The sequence below is a fragment of the Fukomys damarensis genome, unplaced genomic scaffold (assembly GCF_012274545.1).
Source record: "Fukomys damarensis isolate Sample0158 unplaced genomic scaffold, DMR_v1.0_HiC HiC_scaffold_39, whole genome shotgun sequence".
NCBI lineage: Eukaryota > Metazoa > Chordata > Mammalia > Rodentia > Bathyergidae > Fukomys > Fukomys damarensis.
The window spans coordinates 25422437-25433630 of record NW_022900951.1 but is presented as its reverse complement, the minus strand read 5'-3'; the positions used below and the strand labels follow the sequence as shown (position 1 = coordinate 25433630).

At 34.2% G+C, this 11194-nt stretch overlaps 1 protein-coding gene across 2 annotated transcripts in view; it reads right to left on the bottom strand.

The window, feature by feature from the left end:
- Positions 1–7745: 7745 nt before the first annotated feature.
- The window catches only part of Il1rapl1 (interleukin 1 receptor accessory protein like 1), a 1210730-nt gene continuing 1207281 nt past the window's right edge, over positions 7746–11194 (bottom strand). For both annotated transcript variants that reach the window (XM_033760431.1, XM_010613272.2), the window contains 2 exons: positions 9026–9196; positions 7746–8609 (listed from right to left, as the gene is read on the bottom strand). In XM_033760431.1, the coding sequence (XP_033616322.1) occupies positions 7891–8609; positions 9026–9196 (890 nt within the window). In that variant the 3' untranslated portion in view covers positions 7746–7890. The remainder of the gene's footprint in view (positions 8610–9025; positions 9197–11194) is intronic.

Below are 11194 nucleotides of genomic sequence, written 5' to 3'. Positions count from 1 at the left end.
GTATATCTTTCTATGATATAAGCAAAAACTATAAGCAGTATCCATAAATTCTTGATTTGATGTTCTACCTGTCCTTTTTACATTTTCTAAAGGCTTGATAAATTCTAGATAAATTCTAGATGAGATGTATAACTTTTCAAGGAAAAATCTCCCTCTGTATAGAATGAAAATCCAATTGGCATCACAATTTCTAATTTGGGCAAATAATTTGCTAATCTATTGGTCAAATTGAGATTTTTTAATTCTTCAGGACCTTACCTTACCCTCCTACATGCAAAACAGGATTCTGAGTTACCTGTATTACTTTATTTTGAGGAAGGTGGTGGAACCACTAAGCTAAATCCCCTGTATTAACTTATTTTGGACATTAAACATTGATTGAAGAAAATATGTACAAGATTAATGGAGGAATTAGATTGAATAACTCTTGCAGGACTAGTATAACTACTAAAAATCTCACAGCAGTTATTGGATCATTATAATTCTATAAATATCTGAATATTTGTCTCATAATACGTTTTTATTTAGTGATTAAATGTTCATCTGATATTAATTAGGAATTTTCTAGAAATAAGATCTTCCTTAGCATCAGTCTTTTAACAATCTGTCAATAATCAATGTAATTGAAAATTCCTGAAAATTTATGTGTATATAATCAACTATAGAGGTTATACTTGATATTCTGAACAGTATGTCATATTCTGTAATTCACAGTATTAAATATACTAGAGAAATTACACATTGAGTTATAATCCTTGTATTTTGTTTTCTTACTGGAGTTTTTTTTTGCCCAATTAAAAACCCTACTGAGGTAGAAATGACTTTATGATCTTTTAAATATGCTGATAACTTTGAATTCTCACCTAATATAACCTTATGGATTTTAAAAATTATTATTATTAAATTTTCATAATTAATCTCTCCTACATCTTTGATAAGTATTATTTAAAAGGCTGCCTTCTTAAGATATGAATAAATAGCCAATTCATTCTAAGAGGCTTATGGTTATTCCCTTGTTATGCTTGTGATGGAAAGGTTTACCACCATTTCCTCTCCCAAAATAAATAAATGATAAGGTTATCTATCTTAAACTCAAAATGTAAAGTAAGGCCAAAATCAATTCCCTTTAGGAATGACCGAGCACTACAAATACATGCAGACAGAGTAGAAAAATAAGATGATTAAAGATCTTGGTCACTTTGAAATATTACCTGAGGGGATTATATTTTAAGGTCATTATGTGAGAAGTATCTTAAAAAGAAAGGGATGAAATGACTGCAGAGTAAGAAATACAAAACAGAAACAGTAAAGAAGGATTCACGTGCTATCATTCCTTTCATTTTTCCTTCTCAAATAATTTTATGAAGAAAATATGTGGAATTTAACATTGAAAAGATCATTAATAGGATAATGACTTTGAATTCACTGAAGCAGTGATTCAAACCTCTCCATAATCCAGCAGTAAGGAAAACAGTGAGATTATAAATGGACTTCTAAAAAAATAATCCTTCCTTCCTTCCTTCCTTCCTTCCTTCCTTCCTTCCTTCCTTCCTTCCTTCCTTCCTTTCTTTCTTTCTTTCTTTCTTTTTCTCTCTTTCTTTCTTTCTCTTTCTTTCTGTCACAGCCAGCTAGGCATTTATTAAGTCTCTTTTTTCACAGCCACAATAAGAATTAGGCCTAGAATTATAAGCTTATATTGACATAAACAGAGAGGGAAGGAAAAGTATAACAAGAGTTATCGAATTAACAAACATACTTACATATGTTCCAACAACACATTATTTAATTTATTTTCAACTATTATCAGGTAGAAATCAGAAGAAACATTTGTAGCTTAATAAATAATTTAATTTCTTGAATTTCTATGTAACATATAAATTTATTTTTACAGGATATATAGAGAGCATACTCTTAGAGAGCAACAGACTTATGAAACAACTATAAAACACAAATTATAATTCGAGTTTAAAATTTATCATTTTTACACTTGTATTTGTCTATTTTCCTATCGCTAGTCAAAGCAAAACGAAATATATAATTATAAGTATTATAAGAAAAAAAGGAGCGCCTCCATCACCTACGCATGAGTTACATACATTGTAGATTGTACAAAATCAAAAGAGGGTAAGCAGAACTAAAGGGAAGCACTATGTAAAATGCACTTTTTTACTGACTGTTGAACAGATCTGAGCGTCTTGAGTTTAAAATATGTCTTGAACACCAGCAGAGGAAAATGACTAAATCCACTTTCCTGTTTGGGTTCCTTCAAAATCTGAAAATGTAAAAGATTTTGTAATTCAGATTATATGAACATACCTCCACTACTTTGGTAGAAAAATACACTAAGGAGTCTAGTAAACAGGAGCATATACTGCAAGGAATACAGACAACTGCCCATGTATCCTAACATTAAGGTATCTTTTTCCCAGTTGAGAATTAGCCTAAAACACATCTGATCACCCCAAATTTAATTGTTCATTGACTAGTAAAGATAGATCCAAATTACTTTGCCACATATTCATGCACTATGTAATAATGTCATTTCACAGTAAATCTTTTTTAAAATGACACAGCATGCCCTTTGAAACTTAATATTATATGGAATATGAAGATTGAAATTTATACAACATCGATTATTACATGTAGTACTCTGAAGATCATGTGCAGTTTTTCAGATTCTTCTCATTTAGTAGTGGAAGTAACATAGTATAATGATTTTTAGGGTGATTGTTTTTGTGAGAAAGAATATTTTTCAGACTTATGGACTTTGGGTGATGCATCAGTAGAGATAGTAAATGGTAGGGAAATAAAAGTATTTTATTTACTTTAATGAACAGTTGAGAAACATGAGTTTGTCAGTGGACCCAGAGGCTATTTGAAGGAAAATTTACTATTTGAAGGAATTTATACACATATTTATAATATATATATATGTGTGTGTGTGTGTGTGTGTGTGTGTGTGTATGTATGTATGTATGTATGTATGTAGTATGTGTGTGTAATGGAAAACTGTTTTGTGTTCTCAGCATGGAATTGAGAAATGACACTCAGGGAAGATTGCGGATGAGTTTATTTTTAGTTTGGGAATTTTCTATGGATGTGACTAAGCTTTGATGATAAGGCACATAAAATTTTGATTATGATTAACTCTTATAATCTTTATCCTTCACTCTATTCAACTTTAGTTAGGTTTCACAACGTATGACAGGATCTCAATTTCTTAACTTAGCATAAACTTTCACTTTGCTAGCAATCACAAGTAAAAGCTAAATTTTTCAATAGTCATGACTTCACTTTAGTTCACTCTCAAAATTCTCTACATTATTCCAGACTTATTATTCTTCATGAAACTGGAAAAACTTAATTACTGAAAGTCAAATATATAATTGATCCTAAATCCTTGCATAAGAAAAGAAGGTCCTTTTTTCAAAATCACATTAAATGGTTTTTTTTTCTTCTCTTCCTATACTGTGTTATTTTTTAGTTTTGTTGTAGGAAGCATGATTAAACATAAATCATAAAGCAATTTAATAAAACAAAACATCATCAACAAATTGCTTGATTTTGCTTTGCCTCTATATCATCTTTTGAATGAGTAGAAAAATGAGTAAACTACTTTAATGATAATCAGCAATTCTCATTTATCTAAGCATGAATGATTTGTGCTAATATAAAATTTTTCTTTAGTATACAATAGTTCTCCCACAGAGTCAGGTCATTTTGGAAGAAGAATTGCTTATAGTAGAAGGACAATAATCACCTCCTTGAATTTTTATGACTTAAAACAGGGTATGAGACACAATGCCTCCAAGATATGTGAGTTATTTGAATATCAGTTTATGATAATATCTTCTAAATCCAAGCACCAATAGCCTTTCGGATAATTTGTTCTGCGATCCACACCCAGGAGAGCTGGCTTACACGCATTATGCTTTTGTCTAGAGTTTCAAGGACTTATTTTCCTTAATCTTGTTTATAGATTTGACTTTTGGTTACTTACTTGATTCAGGTCAAGTGGGAAGGATTCATGATAAGGCGAAGAATAGCCTCTGGTTCTGCTGACAATCTCCTTGTCAGGAGCCCAGTTGCGTTATCATTTCTTTGTCACAACTGTATGCATTGTTAGAAAATGTTTCCATTATAGAGAATATGCATCTGTAAGTAGCATTTCTAGCTTATTTAGTAACACTTGACCTCTGTTAATTAACTAAGTAAATAATGGGATTAATGGCCTATCAAATTCAGATCAGAACAGTAAGGGATTTCCTTTTTCCATCTCTGTATTTTCTTCCTGTCAGATGCATCACCTGGAAGATGTCAATGCCATCCTTGAATTTCAATAACCTTTCTTCTGGGACAAATGACATTAACTAAAACTAATTTTAAAAGAAAGAAATTCAACAAAGTTTAAAAGTACTCCATCAAAAAGGAGAACTAGTGTATCAATCCAGAATCAGAAAACACTCCCCAAATGTACGAATGGCTGTTTTCTAAGAAATGATGATCTTAATTTACATAAATAGTATCTGAACAGTTAAAGATTATTCTAGGATAAACAAAACTTATTTCCAGTTTAGGGGATGGCTCTCAGTTAATTTTGCTCTTTCTATAAATGCTTAATAATAAGGAAATATAGAAGAAACCAACATCTATATTTTTACTCTTAAGTCAATAGGGCCCAAATAGATACACTATGAAGAAAATAATCACAAAATGACTGACTGTTTCAAAAATCAGGGGCTTAGCTTAGAAATACTGAAGGTTAAGATCTCTAACTCATGTTTTGGATTTATTTTAAAGAATTGATTTAAACTTACATTTGCTGGCTATACAAGATACAAACATCTTCTCTGCTCAGAGAAGACCTAAGGAAATCAATTAAAATTCATCTTAAATAATCAAATATTTGAGCATCAGAATGAAGTGTAGGACCCTCAGAAGCAGCAAGTTGAAATTACACTAAAGAACTGGATGGATATTTGAATCCATAATATATCATTCAGAGCCCAAGGGGCGATTGATGAATAACAGGCAATACCAAACATCACACATGTCCAAGTCTGGAAGTTCATTCTCTCCCCCAGCTTGGCTAACATATTCACATTTTCAACTGTGTTTTTACAAACTAGAATACTGTTATCCCCAGAACCCCACCAGAAAAAATAATAGAGAGAGAAGGATGAAACCTAAACACTAGGGGAAATGCATTTTTTTTCATTTTATTACGAGTTCTAATAGAACGTTTGTTAAACATAGAGCACGTGAACACACGACAGTTTCCTTTGTTTGTTCTCATATGTAGCTGATAGAGGAATACTTGGGAGGAATGTTCCTAAAGCCATAGATAGCTTCTTTTGCATTTATTTCATTTTAAAAATATGACAAAGCATTAGAGGAAAAAAAATTGTGAGAATATCAAATATTACCCATCAATCCCTGAATCATGCTATTCAAAGTGCTTAAATCTACACTAAAAATAGAACGAAAAATGTACTCCCAATGCAGCTAAATTAACACCTATGGATGCCTAAAATATGACTGTGATCTGATTACTTCCTCTACATTTATTCCACACTTCCATCGTGCACTTAAGAAGAGAAATAAGAAAATAAAACCCAAAGACATAAAGCAGGCCATTGCCACGTTTCCACTTTTCTGAGTACTGGGGGAGTTTGGTATCCAGTCCAGTGAGCTTCACTGCCAACAGTTCCTGACAGGTGTCCATAGTTCAAAGTAAACAATGGCCTTCTCGGATTCTAAAAAGAGCCCAATGTGCAAAGCTGAACTTAAAGTTTTACACGTCCTCGCAGCTTTACTTCTGGTTTGTGAAAATATGACAGAAATCCAAGGGGAGCACAGGAATAAAGACAGATTGTAGAGAAAAGACTGAGGCAAGTTGTCAGGGGAGTAAAAAATTGTAAGTGAATAAAAATTAATGTACATCTCAAGGCTCCTTTACCTTGTCCCACACATGCTGAAACCTTTTCATTGTCACAAAATGCTTACACTCATTTCTCAGATATTTGCATCTCTGTCTTATCCCCCAGTGAATTCTATTGCAGTTTATACCTTTTCTTTTTGTGGCCAGCTCACACCTTAGCACTGGAGCAGCACTGTAGAATTGTTTTCTCTTTATATAGTGGTAGGAATAAAGCAAACATACAGTAGCCACTACACGAACCCACAGGGGATAACTGTGATGGATGGTTCCTACAATGAATCATTAAAGTAATGAATAAGTTCTATCATCAGTGTTTTTGTCACATTATTTTTTTAAACTAAAAGCTACATAGGTAATATTTCCTTTTAACAACTCTGCCCTCCCCAGGTTCCTTTGTTATTGATTTTGTTTTGTTCTTAACATGAATATGAATGAGCTGCTTATGTCATTGTTTTCAAACATAAAGCTACATAGTAAGTGATGGATGTCCTGGGATCATCAGCTTTCTCTTTCTGAAAGATAGAATCACATAGTTAAAAAATTAATTCTTTATACAGTAAAATTAACTATTTTAAATGCTTTCTGAGCTAATTTAAAAGCTATTTTGTGCAAATAATATTTATTTTGAAAATACTGATCTCTGTTGGTATTCATATGTTTGACCTCCTGAATTCTTAAACACCTTGATATTAATAAGTGTTGCTTATGTGCACAGACTGAACAAAACACCTAATTCTGAATGTAGCCTTAAAAATTAAATACAAGCGAGTTAACATTTAAATACAAGGGGACTCCACAATAAGTTTCACAGATTTTCTCTGACTCTTTAGAAAATAACATTTCGTATAATACAAGATGACAAAACATATTTGATGACGCACCCTATTCTTCCCTTTGCTTTGGAAGCCTTCTGTGTAAATTTCTTTTGACTTTCCTTGGTTCCCCCCTTTGAGTTAACTTGCCTGGCATTTGCACATAATCTCATTTGCAGAAAAATTATAGAGGGAAAAGAGGAAGTAGAATATCAAACAAAAATAGCCACAAACACATTCATGCCTTTCCAGGAAGTGATCAAATATAGGGCTTGATTATTTTTGTTTTGTTTTGTTTTTTCTCTTTTTTTCTGTTTTTTTCTGTTTTTTTGTTGTTTTACATATATTAATTTGAAAAACGGAAATAACACTCTCCCCCATTTTCGTGCCCTTGATCTTCTCTTGTTAGCACTCTCTAGTGGTCACTGTCAAGTGACTAGCACACCTTTGGGTCTAGAGTGTATTCTGAAGAGAAGTGAATTCAATGTTAAGACAGTTCGATCCACCCCGCCCCTCTGCAGAGTGTACACATCATGCTGCCATTAGAAGGGTGGAGGTGGGGAATGAGGTGGGACAAGGAAGATTCAGGGCTCTTCTTTCTTTCGCTCTCTTTCTCTCTCACTGTCTCTTCTTTTCAAATGGCAATACTGGCATCGTTGCACTGCTCTTTGTAGGCCGATGTGGCCCAGTGGATCGTAGGCAGAACCCGAGAGAGGATCCGGTGCTCCTTGTCCCATCAGATAGGTTTGTCCAAGCACCCCAAGGAAATGTTAAAAGTGAAATAAAAGTTTTTAAAAAAGGAAATAAAAACCCATTCTAAAACTAAACTAATGAAGCCAAAAAAAATGTTTTCTATCTACACATCAAGTCTCTTCTTTTAAAAAATGTAAGTTTACAAATTCCAATGACATATAAAACAAAGTCAAAAAAAATGTAATGGTAAGAGACATGGTAAAACAGGAAGACACTGATGCTACAAAGAAATTCCAAAAAACATATGTACAAGACCCTGTTTTTCCTCGTGTTCTAGAGATTGTAATGCGTGTTTTTAACAGCAGCAGTCGAGGATTTAGTTCCAGGCACTGGACTGCAGATTCCACTCAAACTCCCACGGGTGGGATGTCCCTTGCTTTTCTGTCACCATATCACACTGGATATACTGGTCTCCCTTGGCAACAGTGGCAGGATGGCACTGTTTGTGTGGGCCTCATCCGGATTCTGCTCTCTGCCCGATTTTGTCTGGGGCCGCTGCCCATTGATGAGCGTCATAGGGATGTTACAGTAGGTATGCTGATTTCCTATGGAGGTAAGAGGCAGGGTGCCGGTAGGAGGTACGTCATACTCGTAGCTTCGGTAGTAGTGTTTCTGACGCATTTGGGAATGGTAAGTGTTGTGAAAGGTAGAACGGAGATCTGGATGGGCAGTGGCTAGAGCTGTGGAGGTGGCCGCAGCCATGGAAATGGCTGAGACAGTCTGCAGCTCCCCAAAAGGCCCCTGCTCGCTGACTTCTAAAGCCTGCTCATGTGTAATGGGTTCTATCCGCTTAAAAGGCATTTCGTACTGTAAACGTTTCCAGAATTTAGAGTTCAACTTGTTGCATTTTGGTCCATGCCATTTAATGACCGTCAGGAGCTTGATGGTGTGCTTGAGGGCCTCCACCTCTTGGTAGTTCATAATGCCTCGGAGTTCACTGCATTCGATTAAGATCACCTTAATCTCTCCAGTCACAAGCATGTTTCGAAGTCTGGTCTCCAGTTCAAAGATGCTCCAGCCTCTTCTAACCACATAATTTGGAGTCATAACAATAATCAGCCGCTTGCTTTGATCTACACATCTTGCCACATCTTCAATGTATGCTACAAAAAAAAAAAAAGTGATAGAATGAGTGAAAGCCCCTGTAGATTCTCTCACATTAAATGACAATTGCTCTTTGTTGACTAATACTTTAAGGACCTGAAAACAGGCAATGATCACTTTTAATAGACTTTGGGCCTTGTTTTTTCTAATGTGAGAAATACTTTCCCCAGGTACAAATATTTCATTTGATCCCTGTAAGTGTCAAGTTCCATAGAATGAGATACTTTATGGAATAAGGAAGCATCTTCTCTGGAGTATTGACAAATTTCATATGAACACACAAAGACATCTTCTTGTGAAACTAAGGGGCACAACTGTAGAAGTATAGAACCAAAAATTAAAATTATATGTAAAACATGAAGACAACACACACACAAATATGCAAATAAATATGGCAAATATAGCTTTGACTTACTTCCAGTTGGGATTAAATCTCTATCGGGTATAAACAACTTGTATCCATAATGCTTTTCAAGCATATCAGGGAGGATTTCAAGGGCAAAACGTTCTTCTTCCCCAGTCTCTTGATTCCACTGGTCAGGATCCACTTTGGTGTACGATAAGTAGGCATCATAATCTTTATTGTCTATTAAAAATATTACAGTGTAAAGTTGAGCTTATTGTTTATAAAGAAAAATTAGGAAATGAAAACATTCATATTTTACTTCATGAACATTTCTGGGATATAAAACAGAGGCTTTCGTTACTTTAAATTGAATGTTCAATAATGCCAAATATTTTGGAAGTAGCTGGAAGGTATACAGGTCTCACATTTTCATTTATTTTGTTGTAAAAATAGTAAGGGAAGAATCAGGGATGACAGTGATGATGGCTGGGGGAGCAGTTTAGGAGTAGAGAATGTACTTAGCATGTTCGAGGCTCAGAGCCATCCTTAGCAATACAAAAATAAAACAAAAAGCAATGAAATACTGACTTCTACCATTTTAATTCACAGATCATAAGGAGTCATTATTCTTTATAAAGGTGACATGTTTGAACAGTAATATACTCTTACTACCAATAGTAAATTCAACCAATCTTGTCTTTGGCCATTTGTTTGTTTGCTGTTGTTTGTTTGTTTGCTGTTGTTGTTAGAAAAAAGAGAGAAAATTGGACTTCGATTGATGGTGCAGAAAAGATTTTTGAGGAAACTGGATCTCACTATGTTGCCAAGGCTGACCTCAGATTCTTGAACTCAACAGATTCTCCTGCCTCAGTATTTCAAGTACTTGAGACTATAAGTACATGCCACTACACCCAGTTCTCTCATTTTATAGAGATTAATAGTTAGCCATGTCACAGACTTCCATGTTCTTGGACACTGTGAACCCATCCTTGCTTTTTAATTTTAGACAGGGTTGCTCTTGATAAGAGAGACTGGAACTCCTGAGCTGAATGGATCTTCCTGCCTCCAGTGTAGCTGGGACTACAGGCGTGTTCTACTGAGCTTGGTTTGAGAAGTAATTTTAAATTGTGTGTACTGTGCTGACTTTCTGTTAGGAGAGAGTAAAACCCAACTTGGAATGATTAAGTTTTCATTGAGACTTAGTTCTTGAATTTGGGGTCTTTAACAATGAGTATAAAAAACATACTGTTTTAACAATCTCTATATCACACATAAAATAATGCCAAAGTATTTCTCAGTGTGATCTATTTGGTAATAAGAATAAAACAATCTAATATAAATTGAAACAGTGCTAAAATCTGGTGTCTCTCTACTCTTTACCCTGTTCATATGAGAAATCACATATTCTACAAATATTATTATATGTTCTCTTTATCATAACTTTTTGAACACAGCATCTCAAATTTCTTATTGGTTGTTTCTAGCAATAAAAAAAATTCACTTATTGGGCCGGGGATTTAGCTCAATGTTTCTGCCACCTGATTTGCAAGTACAAGAAACTGAGTTTGATCTCCGGTACCAAAAAAAAGAAAAAAAGAAAAAAAGAAAAAAAAATCACTTATCTTCTGGTCTCTTGTTTGTCAATTTAATATTTAGAATATAATATCATGGTTTATAGTTCAATTCTAAATACTGCTGATATGGTTAGTCTAACAAAACCAAAATGTATAACTCTTTTCCATTGTGATCATCAATGTAATACACAATTATTAGATCAAGTTGAACTGAAACCCTCTTGGATTTTAGAATAAGATGAACTTGGCATTAGATATAAAAATCCATGAGGGGGCCAGGGATTTAGCTCAGGGATTCTGCTGCCTGCCTCGCAAGCACAAGGTCCCAAGTACAATCCCTGGTACAAAAAAAAAAAAATCTATGAGGTACTTGCAAGCAGAATATGCTGGCAGAGATTACCTTTGCAAGTACTTATAGCACCATTCTCAAATAAATGGGACATTTGTTTGATACCTAGTTTCTGTCTGTTCCCAAAGTCTATGCCAGTGCAGTAATCTCTTGGGCATTTATTTACCACTGGGAGCAAAGCAATGATTGACAATACAGACTACAAAAACAGTAGCACATACCCCTGTGAAAAAATTCAGCAATGTTTTCTGACTCAAAATCATATGGATTCTAAGGTCTCTCTTTTTTTCCCAATTGCTAACTGAATATATATAT